The sequence below is a fragment of the Zonotrichia leucophrys genome, chromosome 5 (genome assembly GCF_028769735.1).
Source record: "Zonotrichia leucophrys gambelii isolate GWCS_2022_RI chromosome 5, RI_Zleu_2.0, whole genome shotgun sequence".
In the NCBI taxonomy this organism is placed as follows: domain Eukaryota; kingdom Metazoa; phylum Chordata; class Aves; order Passeriformes; family Passerellidae; genus Zonotrichia; species Zonotrichia leucophrys.
In genome coordinates, this window is record NC_088175.1 from 311,016 (window position 1) to 330,706 (window position 19,691).

Here is a 19,691-nt window from a genome sequence, read left to right on the forward strand (position 1 = left end):
CTGCCTGCCATGGCTGGCCAGACACGCACACAGCCACACAACAGCTCTTTATTGAACAGGGAAAACAAAATGGGAAATGTCTAAAGCACGTTACTACTCTTACAGCACTGCTGATTTGACAGCATGAGAGTCCACAGCCAGCAAACACCAAAAACAGATCTGTATCACTCACTTTGCCTCCACCTTGCCACAGTTTGACACAAGAAAACAAACACGTCTAAAAACCCCTTTGCAGAGGATTACAAAAGCAGAAAAATTTCTTTGCATCTCTCTATTTCTTTCTTCTTTCTTTTTTTCTTTTCTTTCTTCTTTTTCTTTTATTTCTGTCTGTCTATTCTGCATTCTCTAAGTGTAAATCTACAGCCACGTCAAGCCTGAAGAAGCCTTCATTAATTGTAAGCAGTTCCACAGTGATTCCATTTAATGGTGATTTACACATCCATTTAATGGTGATTTTTAAGAGACCACCCCTCTTTGTTCTGTATGCTAAGATTCAGCATGGCCATATTTTTATCCATCAGTGAACAAAAAATTGCTCACAGGATTATTTCCCCCCACTCTTTGTGTCATTATATGGTTGAGGCAGACTGGACTGGAGACCCCAGTCCTGCCCTTTTCACACACACTCACACATCCTGACATTCCCAGCCCTCCGCCTCCAGTGGAAAGTCACGTTCCACAGCCCAACACTCGGCTCAGCGAATGAGCAGCGCATCAGCAGAGAAGCTGCCTGCCCAGAGCTACAACACAGCAGAAACATTTCCCACATCAGCTGAGGGGTGCTGGGTCCTGTTTTACCCCTGAGCTCAGTCACAGACAGGCAGCAGGGACACATCCATGGGCACTGACACATACTGAAACCCCACGGAACCACTCGTGTGGGTACGAGCAGAGCAGCACACACAGACACAGACTGTGCTGCTCCTGGCCAGCCACTCTCTGTGCTGATTGACTGGAGGGGATTAGAAGGGACTCAGCCCAAAAACGCAGCTCCTAATGCTCCTGCAGCTATTGCATAATAGAGATCGATCCCTGTCCCGAGCCCTGACCCTCAACTTACTCAAGACAAGTTTAATGCTTCAGGCTCTGTAATGGAAACATCTACTTCCCAGGGAGATGGGATGCATCAGCTCCCCCAGGGCTGGGGTTTCTGGCTGTTTGGGTTCTCTGACACACAGCAGTGGGAAAGAAAGTAGAGAATTGTCACCAAGAATGAAAGAGAGTGATTTTTCCCCAAACATTTCTACCAGAAGCTATGGGGAGCTGAAGCCTCCTGGGGTCCATTAACAGATATACACCTGCTGTTAATACATCTACTAAAGAAAGCAGCCCTAAACCAAGGGAAATTGAACACATCCCAAAAATAAACAGAAAATCAAAGAACCTGCAGACCCTAAACTGAATGCACCAGAAGTCAAGAACACCTTGGTGTTCCAAAAGTGGAAAACACAGCAAGCAAGAAGTCCACAAATAAATGAACAAGTCCTAAAAGCATGCACAAAATGCACAAACACTTCTGAATAGGCACTCCATTAAAAGCTGCATGTTGAAATAATACAAGTGGCCATGCAGGAATTCCAGGGGCACGGGGAATAGCTGAAGTAAGTCCATTGAGATCTGTCACTCCAGATGTGAACAGGTGTATGACAAATGAGGACAGATCCACACCAAGTCAGGTGAAATCAAATTCTTTTCGACATTTGCCTGAAATCTGGCTGTCTTGTGCCTGACAAACTGCAAAGAGCTTTAGGGAACTTGGCTGTCTCCTGCGTCCCCCCTCCCCCACATCAGCAAAAATAACTATTTGCAAAGGCCGCATTTGCTGGGTATTTTCTCTTTCTCACTAACTCGTTAGCAATGTTTCCAAGCAGCCAGGCTGGGAGGAAAACAGAGGAAGCGTCAGCAACGAGACAACCGGGAGACGATGCCGCTGCCGCCGCCAGGGCCCCTTTGTTGAGCATCCCTGGGTACCCCTCGCCTTTTACCTGGGGATGCAGTCGCCATGGTAACGGGCGGGTGTTCCCTGGCGGAGCCGAATCCCAGCTGTTGGCGCTGCTCAGCCCCGTCTCCATCCCGCAGCGGAGCCCCGGCCGCCCCGTCCGCAGCCCAGTGCAGCGCGGAGCCCGCCAGCAGCAGGTCCTGCGGGTCCGGCGGGGCTGACATGCTGCCTGCGAGGCGCCCGCTGCTCTCCGGCTCTGGGGATGCCGCCGAGGGGCTGCGGAGGCCGCGGGGCTGGGGCTGGGGATGCGCTGGGGTCTGGCCGGCTGCGGGCACCGGGAGCCGCCGCCGCTGCCGCCGCTGCCGGATCTCCACTAGCGCTTATTACGCAGGTGAAAATGGCTTGTTAGTTGGAGCCTTCCAGCCCTTGCGTCACCCTGTGGCTGGCATATCACAGGGCAGGAATCTGCCAGCCGGGCTGCTGCTCTCTCCCCCGTTTAACTGCTTCGGCAGGGTAGGCATCGGTTCGTGCGGGTGAGGGAGGAAAAGCCCCCTGGCAGGCGGGCACACGCCTCCCTGTCCCCTCCCGCAGCCCTCCTCCTCCTCCTCCTCCTCCTCCTCCGCATCCCTGCGCTCCCGAGCATCCCGCAGGCGCCGCAGCCGGGCACGGAGCGTCGCCGGCTCCTCCCGCACCGCCGGGCACGGAGCTCTGCAAGCCCGGCCTGAAACCGGCCCGGTTCTCCTCTCTCTGCCCCTAACCCAGCGAGGGCAGCCGCGCTCTGCCCCGGGGTTTGTTTTGGCTCCTCTCTGTTTGCAGCCGTGATGGAGACACGAACGCAGCTTATTGGCACTTGTCAAAATAAACTCACAGCAGGTGTCTGTGTGTGGGCCCTTTTTTCCTTTCTTTCTTTTCTTTCTTTTCTTTCTTTTCTTTCTTTCTTTCTTCCTTTCCTTTCCTTTCCTTTCCTTTCCTTTCCTTTCCTTTCCTTTCCTTTCCTTTCCTTTCCTTTCCTTTCCTTTCCTTTCCTTTCCTCTTTCCTTTCCCCTTTCCCCTTTCCTTTCCCCTTTCCCCTTTTCCCCTTTCCCCTTTCCCCTTTCCCCTTTCCCCCTTTCCCCTTTCCCTTCTCCTTTCCCCTTTCCCTTTCCCCTTTCCCCTTTCCCCTTTCCCCTTTCCCCTTTCCCCTTTCCCTTTCCCTTTCCCCTTTCCCTTTCCCCTTTCCCCTTTCCCCTTTCCCTTTCCCCTTTCCCTTTCCCTTTCCCTTTCCTTTCCCTTTCCCCTTTCCTTTCCTTTCCTTTCCTTTCCTTTCCTTTCCTTTCCTTTCCTTTCCTTTCCTTTCCTTTCCTTTCCTTTCCTTTCCTTTCCTTTCCTTTCCTTTCCTTTCCTTTCCTTTCCTTTCCTTTCCTTTCCTTTCCTTTCCTTTCCTTTCCTTTCCTTTCCTTTCCTTTCCTTTCCTTTCCTTTGTTGTTTCATTATATTTGCTTGCTCACTGCCTCACAAAACTCGTGTGTGTGTACTGAGCAATGAAAAATGTCAGAGATTTTTGCTGTCAGTGAAAGCAGCAGCAGGATGAGACACAGCAAAGGTGAGAGCACTGGTCAGGGTCTGTGCTTTCACAGAACCTGTGCCACTTCTGAGGTGAGCTAGGAGCAAGTTTCCTTGCTGTCCTTTTACAGGTGAGGAAATGGACTCAGGTAAAGGGTATGGGATCATTCCTGCACTGCACAGAGTTCTGGCATGGACAGGTCAAAGAAACAAATTCCCTGCCTTGCAGAAGGGCCTCTCTCTTGTCATGTGACAGGTCAAGCTACAAAGTAGAAAATAATTGCCCCAGTCAGAAGATTCCATTCCCACCTGGCTCTCTGCCTGTTGCAGCAGTGATCTCCAGCTGGGAGCTGTGTGTCAGCATCCCTAGGCAAGCTTCAGACCCTGTCCAGCTACAGCAGGCTTATGCTTGGGCTTGAAAACTGAACATTTCCACTTTTTCAAGACAAAGGGGGAGAAAATCCAGGGTGAGACCACAACTCAAGATGAAAAGCCTCAAAAGTAGCCTTGAGGATTTCCATTTGTGTTATCTCCGCAGGGAATTATTGCCCTTATCCACCGCTATATCCTGCTGCTGCCTGAGAATCATAGAATGGTTTGGGATGAAAGGAACCTGAGACCAAAGACCATCCAGTTCCACCCACTGCCATGGACAGGGACACATTCCACTAAACCAGGCTGCTCCAAGCCCAACATGGCCTGGAACACGGCCAGGGATGGGGCAGCCACAGTTCCTGTGGGCAGCCGGACCAGGGCCTCAGCAGCCTCACAGCCAAGAACATGCCCAGGCTAATTAGATTTTCTTTATTTCAAGATAGGACATGTTTGCTGCAAATCAGCAGCAATGATTTTAGTCATCATGGTTGTAATGCCAAAACCCATCCCATATCATTAGGGTTTACCTCATGAGCAAAGGAGATTAATTTTATGAATTCATGGGTCTCCCTTTGACATATACAATGTCTGATTATGATTTCAGCAAGATTCTGATGATGTCAACACTGATATTAATGAAATTAATAATATAAATATGTTTTGCTTTTAAAAATATGTCTTGCCGTAGTTTTTAATGCACATCCTTGTTTGGGTTTCCCATTTTCTTTTGCATCCACCACTCTCTGGGATGCTCCACGAGTCTCTTTGAGTGTGCAAAGGACTGAAGCTCTCAGGAGAAGGGCACTGAGCCCCTGGCAGCTCTGCTATTTGAGCAATGGGCCATCACAAAGGCCTTGTGATAAGGCAGCATCATCAGAATGTGTGCACACAGCCACCAGGAATGATTCATTTCCACAGACCAAAGGTTATCGTGGGCTGGGGCTTCTCCATGAGCACAGGCAGTGTTACTACAGTAAAAGTCTGAGAACAAAGAGTGTGGATTGCCTATTCTGCTTACTGAATAGAAATGGGGACAAGTAGGAGTCAGCAGAGTGCCCAGGTGGTCGAAAAGGATAATGGCATCCTGGCCTGTATTAAAAAAAAAAGTGGCAGCAGGACCGGGAAGTGATTGGGCACTGGGGAGGCTGCATCTCAAATCCTGTGATGAGTTTTGAGCCCCTCATGACAAGAAAGACCTTGAGGGGCTGGAGTGTGTGCAGAGGAGGGAAGGAAGCTGGGGAAGAGGCTGGAGAGCAAGTGTGATGAGGAGCAGCTGAGGGGGTGAGGGGGCTCAGCCTGGAGAAAAGGAGGCTCAGGGGGAAATTCTGGCTCTGCACAACTCCCTGACAGGAGGGTGGAGCAGCCAGGAGGGGTCAGGCTCTGCTCCCAGGGAACAAGGCACAGGACAGGAAGAAATGGCCACAAGTGGTACCAGGAGAGGTTCAGGTTGGACATCACGAACAAATTCTTCAAGGAAATGGTTGCCAAGCATTGGAAGAGGCTGCCCAGGGAGGAGGTGGAGATGTTCAAGAAATGTCTGGAGGTGGCACTCCATGGTTTGGTTGACAGGGCATTGATTGGTCAAAGGTTGGGCTTGAAGATCTTGGAGGTCTTTTCCAACCGTAATGTTGGAATTGTATGTAAGTAAATAAATTACCATTTACAATTGTATGTGAATAAATAAAGCAAAATATTTTTTCCTTTTCTTTTCTTTGGGAATCCCACTTGTAGTGAAACCCAGGACTTTATTTCACCATTTCCTGTACAGTCCTCGGGTGACTTGGAACACCATCATGCAATACAGTCAGCTCCGCTCATTACCATGTAATGTTGTGAGGGAAAACCACAGGTCTGATTTCAAACCTTGGATCCAACCCTGAGCTCCTACTGGCCATCACAGATGTGGTACATACATTTCTGATAGCAAAGCTTTGGTTTGCCAGGATGAGTGAAAAAAAAATCAACAGGGGCAAAAAGACAATACTCAAAAATCTTGATTAGTCCATTTTTCATGCTGTAGAGAAAACTTTGAACTTGGCACAACCTGGGCTGTCCTGCATGAAGTTAATTTACAGGGGTTATTTAAATTCCCCACAGGAAAATCAGGCTGGATTGAGATTTAATCTAATACCTATTTAAGGGAGGTGTGAGTTTAAGTGGCACAAAGAACAAAAAATAATTCTTTTTATTTTCAATGTGTTTACAAAAGCTCCTGGTAGTTTGTATTGTATTGTGCAGCAAACTGACCTGCATGGGGCTCATTTATCTCTGCTTATTGGTATTTAATTATCTTGATCTACCCTTTGGACATTGTAAACCCCTGAATATATGAAGTCAGAGAACACAGACACACAAATTGCTTCTCTTTCCATTACAGCCCTTTGTGTTCTGGGGATGCTGCACAATGCTGGGACAAAGTGACTTTGGACCTGGAGGGGATTTGTGGTTTAGATGTAGCATTACCAGCAAAAAGCACAGGACCTGGCAGGGTATATCAAGGAGTTCAGCAATGGAAAAAATCCTCTCCTCTTCCTTGAGGATTTATTCTTGAGGTTTTAGAATAAATGAATTGCAACAGGAAACAGGAAAGGGGGAAAAAGGGGGGCTTTTGACATAAATAGGAAAATTAAAATTGTCGTGGACAACTTTTATGAAAAATCCTTTCCTTAAGATTTTTCCTCCTGAGAAGCTGAGAGGCCTCAGGAACAAAATGTAAACATTGATTATCTGCTGCTGTGGAATGCAACAGGTTCATCTGGGATTGGCCCATGTTGGTTGTTTCTAATTAATAGCCAATCACAGTCAGCTGGCTCAGACACAGAGCCCAAGCCACAAACCTTTGTTATAATTCCTTTCTATTCTATTCTTAGCTAGCCTTCTGATGAAACCTTTTCTTCTATTCTTTTAGTAGAGTTTTAATGTAATATATATCATAAAATAATAAATCAAGCTTTCTGAAACATGGAGTCAGATCCTCATCTCCTCCCCAATCCAAGAACCCCTGTGAACACCATCACAGAAGATAAATAAAACAACCTCCCCTATCCCACAGAAAATATTTCAACACTGAAGGAGCTACAGTCTCTTTCAGTTCACCACATCTGCACTGCAGCCCACCTTGCTTCCCCTGTGTCTCACACAGGGAAACACATCCTCACATAAGAAGCTGCATAAGAATTTGTCCTGTAGCGATTCCCAGCTGTGTGGAACAGGACTTCCTTCTCTGAGTCCTGGCAGAGCAGTTCAGAGGCAAATCATCACTGAGGAAAGTGTTCAGACTGACACCACTGGGTCTGGTGCTGTTTAATTGCACTGTTAATGATTCAGCTGAAAGGAAAGGATGAGACAAGACAGTCCATGTGAGCCCTGAGCCATCCCAGAAGTTTATATGGGCAGTGGTTTGATACTGGTTAAACAGTGAAAACAAACAAAAAGATAATTACAATAAAAATATCCACAAATTTGCTTAGGGAGAAGCTGAAAAAAGAGAGACAAAGGTCTGGCCAGAATTGTGTCAATCACAGGACAATTAGGCTGGTATTTGAAAGGTACAGCCAGAGAGGCAGAAAGAGATTTTTTAATGAATTCTCATTCCCTTGCATTACATCAGAAGTTATTTGTGCACAGAGTGCTCTGTACATTACACAGCTCCTCAGCAAGTCCATTAGGGGTTGGCTTCTGAATCCTGATTTATGCTGATCCATGCCTTTATCAGGCTCTGAGCATTGATTATGCACCATTTGCACATCTCTGGAAACCCATGGACACCAAAGATTACAGCTTGTGAGCTGGAGGAGACTCAAATGGTTTTCGTTTACAATTTGTCATGGCACAGAGGGTACAAGAGACTTGGCCAATGGAGATAAACCCCACAATCCCCTCCAAAACCCACAAGAGATGGCTCTTTTTAGTGTAACTGAGAGGCACAACCTCCATTCCTGGGATCCAGAATTGCTGCAATATGAAAATTTATATAATATATATTATATATATTTATATAACATATATAACAATATGTTATGTTATATATTATATATATCATATATAATAATATAATGTATTATAATAATATACTATATATTATCTATTATCTACTATATAGTATATTCTATATTATATACTATATATTATATAGTATATTGTATTTATTATATATATTATATAAAATTTATATAATCTGAAAAACTGCTGTGAAAGGGAACACATGCTTGGTAAAACCAATGTTTTGCTCCCCGAGATACCTCTAAGCAATTGTCACCTGAGGGTAATCAGCAGTGCTTCCAAGAGCTGGGATGAGGATATTGATATGCAGGACATTGGTTCATCTAAAGGCATGATGCTATTGGTAACCTGAGAGACCAAATTTAATCTAAATGGTCTGAGGAGAGGGAAAACTGAACATTGAAATTGCTGCCTCAGTGTAACCTTGATAGCTGGGAATCACATTCCCTCAATGAACTATGTATTTCTCTTTTCTCCCATTTTTATAGCACAGGCCTAATTTTCTTGCTTTGTATACAAAAGAGAAGCAAGAACAGCTTTACAGCATCCATCAGGGCTAATCCATAAATGAAAATCCAGCTCAGAACTCCCCATCTCTCACTTTTAATTTAAACACTGCTCATGGGAAGGAGTTGTCTGAGGAAGAGGCTGATGCCTGTCACCCAGCCCAGCCTGAGCACAGCAGCTCTGTCCCAAAACAGGAAATCCTGGATGTGTCCAGCTGCCCTTTGGAGCTGAAGGTTGGGCGGGATTCCAGAGGGTTTGGGAATATTGAATACACCCTTTTGCCAGTGGGTGCCCACCCATTCCATCTCTGAGATGGGAATTGTGGAGCTCTGCAGTGCAGGGTCAGACCCTGTCCTGCAGGATTTGGGGTACCAGAGACCCACAGGTGGCTGAGCCAGGCAGGAATTGCCCTTTGTCAGTGTGAAACCAAGCTGGAATAGTCCTGAGATCTATTTTTTATTAAATTCATGGAATTAAACTCCAGTTAACTGAAGTGCTGTACAACCAGGCTCTATTTTACACTTGTAATTAGTCCCATTGACTTCAAAGAAGCTGGTTTTTGTACAATATTTACAGGGTTGGGATTTGTTTTCCATTTAATTGATATATCATTTGGCACTTGATATCAGCCCTTCAAAGGGAGCATTAATGTTTTACATTTCAAAATCACTTTGTAGTGCATTCTGTACATCACATTATTCAAACTGGGGAGAGCAACCTGCAAATTCTCACCAGCTCTACTCATCTGTGGCTTTATTTTGTGAATTAAATGCCTGCAATGAACACAAGCCTACATTCACCAGATTCTAGCTGATGTCAGTGCTGAAAAAGCAAAACCAGGCAGGATTAATCCCTGATATAAATAACCTCTAAAATCATCATTTTTTTTTTCATTCTCTGTGTTTTGCAGTGGAGTTGGTGGTTAAGTAAATAAATCTGATTATTTGTTTTTATAACCTGTGCCATGTTCTTTTCTTAATGTAACTTAACTTTTACCAAAAAAATCAAAACCTGAACTGAATGCAAGGCTTAGCTGGTTTCCTGTGAACAGCTCCATTGTATAAGTAATATAATAATGAAAAAAAATTTTAAAAAGTGAAATCAGATCCAGGGCCCTCTGCTGGATTGTGAGGACATCTTTATCCTCTATCTTCCTCAAAATGCTGAAATTATTCGCTGCCCTGGAAAGCTCAGAGTTTGCATCAACATAAAACCTTTGGCTTTTAACATTATGAAAACAGAGCTGCAGATTACAGCTCATCTATGTGACAGCTCACAAACAACACTACAGGGAGGGTTTCCCAGAGTAAGGCATACAGAATCTGTCCTTTTTGTGTCCAAGAAGAAAAAATAACAAGACCCCATTCACTGTAATTTCCTTATCTGAATTCTTATCAACTCATTACAGCTGAACATGGTAGAGAAATAGATAAGAAATCAGAGACAGATCAGAGCCAGTGAAGATGCTCTGAGAGGACATGAGCTCTTGACCTTCTCACAGCTTGGGGAATTGTTGAGAAAAATTCAAGCAAGTGGAAGGAGTTGGATATTTTCTGCACTTTATATTGGAAGTCCCAACATTCCTCCCCCAAGATTTTCCTGCCTTCAAGGGGTGGAAAGGCCACATGTCCTCATAATCCTGTCACCTACCCCAGGAGCAGGAGCTTTGTGAAGTCCAGGACCTCAGTCAACACAGAAAAATGGAGATGGGCTCTGGGGGAAAAACAGTGAGATAAATGAGCTTGCAGGACAGAAAGGCCAAATCCAGATGGAAGGAGGGCTGTGATGCTAAAAGGAAACATTTCAGGTCAGCAGTGTCTCTGTTCAGCTGCTGGTAGAACAGGTTTCACAAGCTCTTTCTGGACAAAATTAGCCTGGATGCCACGACTGAGTCCTTCCTCCATGTCACACCACAGAATTCCTGTGACATTCCCAAAAAGGCTCCTGAGAAAAGGCAGAATCTTGGCAAGTCTGACTCTGCAGCTAGGGATGATGAATCCAAGTGAGATGAACACATAATAAGTGACTGCATGACTCAATATAGAGTTGAAAACTTAAAAGCTGCGTGATGCTGCTTGACTTGTGAAAACAGGGAGGAATTATTTGCCATTCCATTTTTTATCTGATTTTTCAGAGCTTTCTTAGCATCCCTTACTTGCAGCTGTATCAAACTATCAGATTGGTTACCTTTGTTCTCATTAATAGGGGGGCTTTTCCTGCACTTTTAAATGTTCACTGTTTTATATACAATAAGTTTGGAAATAATTTTGGTTAATATGATCACTTCTGTGAAAGCTGAATGACACTATCTCAAAGCAGAGGCTTGGATTCTGGATTTGCATTTTCATCTCCCAGCTGAAGCAGTTTAGCAGAGTCAGTAAAAAATAATTAATGATTCTAAACCTATATTTTTTGGTGGTGAAAGTATTGCTGTCAGAGTTTTGTCCGGCTCTGGTATTCTCAGTATTGAAAGTTACATCAAGTGAGACCGTGAAAAAGAAATGTGAGAACTTGAAGTCTTTTTTTACTTTAATTATTCATCTGTCAGTGTTGGACAGAGCCCAGAATTTCAATGCTTTTATCAATTGGATTGTATATTAAGAAAAAAGGGAAACTGCCTGGCATCTGATGTGTGAGTGGGCATGGTCAGATAATAAATGCTCCCAGAGCATATTTATTTAATCAAGGAATGCAAGTCTCAAGGGGGCAGATTAAAAGATATCTCTGAGAACAATGAAATGACCTTGTACTGATCTGCATGGAAATGATTCTTACAATGCAAAGAATCAAACCTGCAGTTTTAATTAAAATCAGAAAATTCATTGGGAGAGTTTAATTTCCCAAGCATGACTACTTTAACTTTGGTTTATTTTCTGTTAAAGCAACCAATCAATGAAGTTAGAATCTGTATCTTCATCTTGTTAAAGATCTGTTCTAGTTTGCTAAAAACACTTCTGTGAAGTCATTACCTTATCACTATTTACCTAAAGCATGCCTTGTCCTGGTGCCACAGTGATAAGCTGCAAAGGATCCAGGTTATCTCAAAAATGCACTAAATCTAAGCACCAGTGGCTCTTCTTGTGAGAGAAAAACACTCTGACCTGCTTTTCCATCCAATTTTCCACATATCCCAGTCTCCAAGCCATCATTTTCACCACTGGTCTGGAAAGCCCAGTTCCAGCAGCTCTGAACAGAAACCCTGTGCTGTGTTTGTCATTCTGATGGCAGAGCACCCTCCTGTGTGCCTGAGAAAGAGGGGAGCACTGAACATTTCCAACATCTTATTTTCCCAAAGTGAAACACAAAGTTAAATGGCAGCTTAATATTTAAAAAGAAACACAAAAACAAAAACAAAAAAACCAAAACAAAAACCCAGGCCAAACCAAAACAACAAAAACCAACCAAACAAACAAACCTAAACACAAGCGATCTCCACAGAGTAGTAAACTGTGCAAATGTAAAACTAAAATTACTTTTAAAACTAAAAATTAGTAAAACTAAAATTAGCAGCTAATTTTGCAGTCTGCACTGGCCAATTCTTATACTTGAAGTTTCATCTTTTAGGTACTGACTTTCAAGGCTATTATTGCCCCAGTTTTGTGAGGTTTTCAGGAGCCACGTGGCCTCCGAATCTGAAGCTCTTCTATGACATTTTGAGCTAGGTAGCTGGAATTGGTGGTCCTGAACCTCTTTTGAAGACATAGAGAATAGCTAGGACTGGAAAGGACCTTGCAGATCATCCAGTTCCAATCCTCTCCTGCCATGGGCAGTGACACCTTCCTCTAGCCCAGCTTGCTCAGAGCATCCTCCACATCAAATATTTCTTCCTGCACCGTCCTCTCTAGGAAGCAAATCTTGTTTATGTCAGCAAAAAGGAAACCTAACACCACTTGGGGTGAGCAATTAAGATTCCCCAGCCCAACATTCGTAACTTTTTGCCACCACCTCCTCCTTTTCAGCAGCTTTCACAGAATCCACCTCCCTGTGGTTTGTACTTTTGCCATTGAGCTCCAGGGTTTGAATCACTCCATGACATGGCTCCTCATGAAGAGTGACAATTAAAACTGACTTGTTCATCATGCTGGCACATCTTGAAATTACCTGGATTGCGGCTTTATTCAGCCTTATTTTAGACAACCCAAATGATGAGTCATCCATGAGTCCCTTTGAGAAAATATTGCATAACCACTCTCAGAAGTTTCTCAAGAAAGTCATTCTCTCCCTGCCCTTCAAATGTTTATGATCTCAAATCTACTTTTATCTTATAATACAGAATGGCTTAAAATATAAAGATATAAGGGACTTCCTGGCTTGCCAGACACAGTCCTTTTCTATTTCAGGCAACAATATCATGTAAGCTGTTCACTGTCATTTGAAAATAGAGTGATCTGTCTCTCTTGTTTCTACAAAAAACAGTTCCAAAAAATGACTCCTCTTAGGGCTAGATAAATTCTTCTAATCTCCATCCTGAATTTATTCATGGCCAGTTTACAGCTATTTGTTCTTGTGCCAGCAGTGTACTTCAGCTCAAAGAACTTTCCCCCTCCTTGGTGTTTTCTCTGCTGATGTATTCATGGCTTTGTTAATGTCATTCCCTATTTTCCTTTTGCTGTGGGTTTTAAACTTGGTGCAATTCGTTTTGGTTTTGTTATTAACAGTTTTCTGAATCCAGCTGCAGTGCCACAGGTGTGCTTTCACCACGGTTAAATCAAGAGGCTTCATGGCATAATGCCCCTGTATATGCAGAGCAAATCGACCACCCCCATTTCCATTTCAATATTTCACTGTCATTCACTTCCCTGCTGCTGTGCACTTAACCTCTGCTTTCCTATGCACCTACTTACATTCCTGCCCCCCCTTGAGAATGGGAATATGGGGAAGAGGAAAGGCAGAGTGATTCCCAGATGTATCCATTTACAAAAGAAGTAATTTTTTAAAACTAATTTCCAGATTCCATTTCCTAGCTGCTTAATTTTTTTCTCCAGTTGGTGTTTGCATCCTGTTCCAGAGCTGGATTATTTACACTTTTTTTTTTCAGTTGTGTTTTTAAGAGCTCTTTTAGATAATGGAAATTCATTAGATATTTTTTTTTTTTTAGCCCAGCTCAGCTCCCGATCATCCTCAGCAGTCAGAGCTGTGCCTTCAGTCCATGGTGTGCTCAGACATCTGCCCAGTCTTGCCTAGCAGAGTCTTCAAAAACACCTCCAGTGTGCATCAAGAGAAATTAATTCCATGGCTCATGCACCCAGGAGTTAATTGAAAATCCTCCCTGCTTTTTCCAGGTGCTGAGCATTAAGACAAGGCACAGCTAAAACTGTCCAACAACCCCAGAAGTCAAAAATTGTTGTGAAGTCTGCTCAGACAGCAGTGAGACTTTGTTCATCCAATGGCTTGCTCATAAAAACTGAAAGCAGATAAAGGGAAAAGGGAAATGAAATGAAGAATTATAAAGAGTCATAATGAGTCAAGCCAAAGGATTGTTCAGGATCCTGTGTCTGAGACAATCCAGTTTCAGCTGTTTGGAGAAGGTGCACAGGGGAAAATCAGGAGCTAAATGATCCCTTTCAGAAGGACTGAGAATCCTCTGCCCTCCTTCCTCAACATAGCCTTGAGATTTCCTGCAATCTTTGCTGAAAGGTATTGAAACCACATCCTTCTGTTTAACAGCCTTTGATGGAGGCAAATCCATAAATTTGTCTAATCTCATTTTTAATTCATTTATGCTTTCAGCTTCCATGGCATCCTGTAGCAATGAGTTCCACAATTTAATTATAGACTGCTTGCAGAAATACTTCCTTCTGTTTGTTCAGAACCTGCTGATGATTTCATGGTGCGCTTGTACAGTAAGAAATAATGGCTATAGTTCTCACATCTTCCATGCCATGTGTGGAGCATAATTTATGTATTTTATATACCTCTGTGATTTAGTCCTCTGCTTTCCAAGGGGAGCACTTCTATGTAGCCTCTCCTCGTGTGGAAAATATTCCATGCTGCTGATCATTTTCAGTACTCTTCCCTGAGATTTTCTAGCTATATTAAAAAAAAATTTGTCAGTGAGGAAGTGGGAAGAGGTCAAACTGCTTGCACAATGTAAGGTGTGGGTACACTGGGGATTTGCTGCTGCAGTGTGTTGGATTTTTGTCTCACCCCTCATTGGTAATTAAATTTTTGTCTGTTTCTTTGGGGTTTTTGTTCATTGCTCCCAAATATTTTCCTGATATTTTCATTGAATTATCCACAATGACTCAGATCATTTTTCTTGAGATGTGATAGCTAATTTGGAGCTCATTGGTGCATATCTACTCATGCCTGTTCCTCCTCCAGCTATCAATGTGGAGTTTGATATCTACACTTACATGATCCAGTTACTCAGATTTTATGAGGTCCCTTTTGCAAGTCTTTGCAGACAGCTTTAGTTCTTACCAACCTAATTCCACATAATTTGTAGTCCTTGTCACATCAGTGTTTGTTGATTCTTTGACTTCTTTTCTGCCTCTGTCAAGGTCAGGATTGAAGTGCTTGAGATTGAATTTCATGTTCAGACTCAGATGTTTGTTATTTCTTACCTATATCACAGTCTAATAAGTCTGAGTTCTATAGCATTCTACTATCAAGCTACAAAATGGTTAACCATCCTTCTCTACAAGGTCTTTTAAAGCTAAACTATCCAATTAAGAAATGGCATCTAAATTATTTTTACTTTTAACCGAATAACGAACCACCCCTGTCCTGCAATGCAGACTTTTCTATCCTATTACCAAACACCACCCAAACCCATGGAGAAGGTGAAGAAGAAGGACCAGTCACTACCCTAAAACCTCCATCTTAGATTTGTAGATATTACTGAAACCTTAAACTCTAAGTTTTCCACCATGTGATATTACACACTTCTATCCAAACTCCACACCCACAATCCCAGTTCTATCATTCAATTTTGGAAGCATTCTCCACTGTTTCAGGTCAAATATACTGTTCTCTAGAGGTCTGTGCCTTTCATCATAGAAAGTCCAAAACTCTCAGTATCCAGGGTTCCAACAACTGCTCTCTGTTTTCCACATAATTTATGAGTATGATGAGCAGGACAAAGCCAGCACTTGTCCCCCTGATTGTTACTGGGAGGATCCATCCTTTGAACATTCTGCCCTCTCTACCTCCTTTTCCCAAGCCATCTGATTTCCCAAAATTTCCCAAAATTCAGCAATTTTGCCCCCAGCTCACTGAGCCTCCCCCCCACTTCCCTCCGTCATGCCCTCACAGATGTTGCAAAAGCAGGGGAAAAAATCAGCAAGCTGTGAGCTTAGGTTTGGTCCTTTGCACTGCACCTCATCTAATCCCAGTCCATTTTCTTGTAGCCACTAAATTCCCCAATTTTCTGTTTTGGTTTTTTTTTTTCAATTGCATTTCCTTTGCTTGTATCTCATTTCCAGAGTGTTTGTAAGTCCTTCTTTTCTGTTCCCAGGATTTCAGTGGGGATCAATTTTGGCCAGCATTGATCCATGTCTCTGCACTTCCTGCAGGGACATTTGCAATCACAAGCTTGCAGATTCTTCTCCCAGCTCTGAATCCTTGCTCCAGCTGTGCTGGAACAGAGATCCTTCAGCCACTCGTGTGCTCTGGTTTTGGAGTCCCTGCTCTTCAGGGAGCCTGGAGGACACCTGGATTTGTTACAACTGTCTTAATAGGAGCTCCATCCATCTCCTCCAATCCTGGTGAAACACCAGACAAAAAAAAAAAAAAACAAGAAAAAAAAAAGAAAAAACAGCAGCAAAAGGATCTAATTCGCATCTTTTGAATCCAACTGCAACTCAAAACTCTAGAGATTAAAATTATGTGTAAACTAAGGCTAAAAACGTTGTTGCTTTCTGCCTGGCTTCTATCCAACTTGGACCTCTGGTATCTCCTGTGGTGACTGAGAGTCTAGAGGCATTAAAATCCCACAGAAAGACCAAATTGGTTTTCCAAGAGTATTGTCAATACCAAATCTCACTGCAGTCAGTGAGAAGGGAATGTTTTGACCATTGAACCAGAATTAAGAAGCACATTGCCCTAGAATTTAGAAGCATGTTGCACTGCTGCATGTTCAGCAGTTTGCTGCTTCCCATCCACACATCACCACTTTCTCATTTGTCTCCCACACCATAATCTCATAAACAGCCCTCAGGGACACATGCAGTGCAAGCAGATTAATTTGGCCATAGTTTTGAGTGGAAGAGATCAGGACAGAGTTGGCTGTGTCTGATGTATCTGGGTGGGGAAATCAGTGTGGCCATTCCCTCCTTGCAGTAGGAGCAGCTCCAGTGCCCTCTGTCACTGATTTGATAGAGGCAGCATCAAGTTGTGTTTTCACTAACTTTTTTTAAGACATCTGAGATATCATTGTTTTATTGAAAGCTGGAGACTTCACCTGAACACAGCTGGTTTCATTATAGGGTCTCACACAGGTATTACAAGACCCCCTCTAAATCCCCTTCAATTAAGTTCTAAGAGGTTTCAAATACATATTCCATCAAATGCAAGGGAAATTTTGGATTCCCTCTTACCATTGCATTTTATAATTCTATTAAAAAAGCAATCAAATTTCCCTGGCAAGAGAGATTCAGTCTGACTCGATCCTCGTTCAATATGCAGAGTTTCATTAGCATCGCCAAATTTAACATCTTTCTCATTCTTTCTACTCTATCTTTTTTTTTTTTTCAGCATGTCCCTAGAAATGTGAGCTAGTTTTGGAAGGGAAAAGCAGACTCCTGAGCCTGTCTTTATTACCTCTGTGGCAGCACAGTCCTAGATCTGTCACACTGCTAGATTTTGCTGGGGTGTTGAGTGGCTTTTTTAAAGTATCCTTTGTGGTTGACCTGTACCAACACCAAGCAGCAAATTAATTCACCTCAGTCCTCTGCTTGTGTAGTCTTGAGGCTCAGAGCTTGTATTCCAAACATGCTAAGACAGTCAAAAAGGCTTTACTCACTACATGCCACCATTGCAGTACAGTACATGCACTTCCTCTGTGGATTTATTCATGGGATTTATTCATGGGTGTCATAAATCAGAGAATATTTTAGCATCCCGTTATTTTTAGTGCTTCTGAAATCAGACTCAATGCAAAATTTAGTTCAAGTTTGGCCCTCGCTTAGCATGTCAGCCTCTTTCATGGTTTTCCTAATTGTTTTCAAACATTGATTAAAAATTGTAGCCTGGAAGTTTGGAAGAATTTACTCACCAGTATGGCTTTGAATTTTTAAAATTAAATGTTTCATGGTAGTAAACCCAGTGTGCTGGGCTGTAAACAGCAGAGTGTTATGACTCTATTTCTTCCAGCACAGCTATTTATCATACTTCTCTTTTTCCCCCAAACCTACAGAACTTTTGTCAGGAGATTATCTTATCCTCACAGACGATTGAACCTAAACAGCCACATTATTTATTCATACTTTTGTCTAGATTTCACATTTGCTTCTATCCTTGTTTTCCAGTAAATATTTTCTGGTTTCTTCCTTCAACATAGAAACTGTAGGAAAAACAAATAGATTTTGGGAATTGCTTTTGCCTTTTGTCCTCTTACTGTGGTTCCCCCCAGATTCCCCCTGTTCAGTTTTCCCTCAGTTTGTTGTCTCACAACCACAACTGCTCTCCATCACTGGTAAAATGCCCTTATCCATAATTTGCAATCCTTTGTGTTCCCTCTGCCTTCTCTGTCTTGGAGGAACCTATTGTGCTGTTTAATTCCCCAGAGCTGGAATGAGAGGGCCCTCATTATCTTTTTAAGTTTATATACAATTTATAGATATATAAGTAAGGACTATACAACTGAATATCCATAAATCCAAAGCATTTCTCTTCAAACACTGGAAAAACAGGAACATAATCCTTACACTGGGGAAACAAACTTCAGCCTAAGCCTTATCTAGAAAGCTAATTAGATTCTGAAGTAGAGAACTGGTTCATAAAAAAAGCTGCTAATTAGCATGTCTTTCCATCTTTTACTCATCTGCTGGAATTAATTTGGTCTGTGGGAAGCACAACCAAGAAAAAAGTCTCATCAGCTGAATTCATTAAGCCTGCTGTCCCCCCTAACCCCAGAAGGCAATTTGTCTGCTCACACGTGAGTGTTGCTGTTGATAGCAAGGCAGCCTTTGTTACTATTGCTCCTCTGGGTTTTATGAAGAGTTTAGTTTAGTGAAATAAACAATTTGAAGCACAGCTGGCCCGAGATGTGCTCAAGAATGTGATGCTGTCCTACAACCAGCATTCTGAGGAGCCACATTTCCCTCCCTCTGCAGGAAGCCAAGCACCTGATGCTGTCAGTGTTTGTGTTTCTGCCAAAAGAGGAATTCTCCTTTTTGTGGTACTGGCTGGAAATTCCCTCCTAAGACACACACCCACAATTTCCCCATTCTGGGAATGAACAGTGACTGCCTTCAGGCCCTGTGTGGATTTTGCATTTTCTTCAAGCTTTTATTGCTTTGTTTTGCTTTTTTTGGGGGGGGTGAAGGTGATGATGTTTGGTTTCTGCTCTTCTTCCAGTTGCATCTAAAAGAGCACAGGAGATCCAGATCCAGGTCTGATTCTTGAGAGTACAAGGGGAAATGGTCTTGAGCTGCACCAAGAGAGGTTCAGGTTGGATAACAGGGAAAATTTCTTCACATGAAGGATGGTTAAGCATTGGAACAGGCTGTCCTGGAAATGGTGGAGCCTCCATTGCTGGAAGTGTTCCCAGAGTGAGTGTATGTGATCATGGTATGGTTTAGTGGGATTTGAAGCTTGATGATCTTGAAGGTCTTTTCCAATGATTTTTTAAATTATTTTTTTCTATCTCTCTATCATATTCTATATTTGTATTTATTTTTTTCTATCATTCTCTTCTATTGCCTTATAAATAGTGAGAGAAGTGGTAAGATGAAGGTCTGGAAAAGATGTGTACATGAACTTTTCAACAGAAGCATCATAGAAAAGCATTTGCTTCACCCCAAAAATGAAACACTGCAGTGCCCTGAGCCCCAGTATCTAGCTCCTATATTATGCCCACAAAGACTGGTGTATTATATGGCTAAAATAATTTCCCAGAAGTGTGAGTGCAGCCTTTCAGCCACACTTTTGAAATCATAATCCCTCTCCAGAGAACTGCAGAGAGTTGTCAGGATTCCTGGTACTCAGGGCTGCACTGGCTGAAGCCTCTCCTGATGGAATCATCCCACATTTCAGATGGACTCAGTCACCTGGGCTTCTCAAAATTCTCCCTTGCCTTGGAAAATCAGCACATCCAGCTGTCAGAGCAGAGTCACTTCATAACAGAAACTCATACATAATCCTTTTGTCCTGGAACATTTTT

General features: G+C 42.9%; 1 protein-coding gene and 1 long non-coding RNA gene across 2 annotated transcripts in view; one reads left to right on the forward strand and one right to left on the reverse strand.

Annotated features, from left to right (window-relative positions):
• The window catches only part of RTN1 (reticulon 1), a 123,928-nt gene extending 121,409 nt beyond the window's left edge, over positions 1–2,519 (reverse strand). The window contains exon 1 of the mRNA XM_064714947.1: positions 1,986–2,519. Coding sequence (XP_064571017.1) covers positions 1,986–2,163 — 178 coding nt within the window. The 5' untranslated portion in view covers positions 2,164–2,519. The remainder of the gene's footprint in view (positions 1–1,985) is intronic.
• Positions 2,520–13,151: 10,632 nt separating this feature from the next.
• LOC135449245 (uncharacterized) lies at positions 13,152–14,233 on the forward strand. Its single transcript, XR_010440697.1, has 3 exons — positions 13,152–13,290; positions 13,464–14,002; positions 14,096–14,233. It is a non-coding gene; the product is annotated as an uncharacterized LOC135449245 (long non-coding RNA).
• The last annotated feature ends 5,458 nt before the right edge of the window (positions 14,234–19,691 follow it).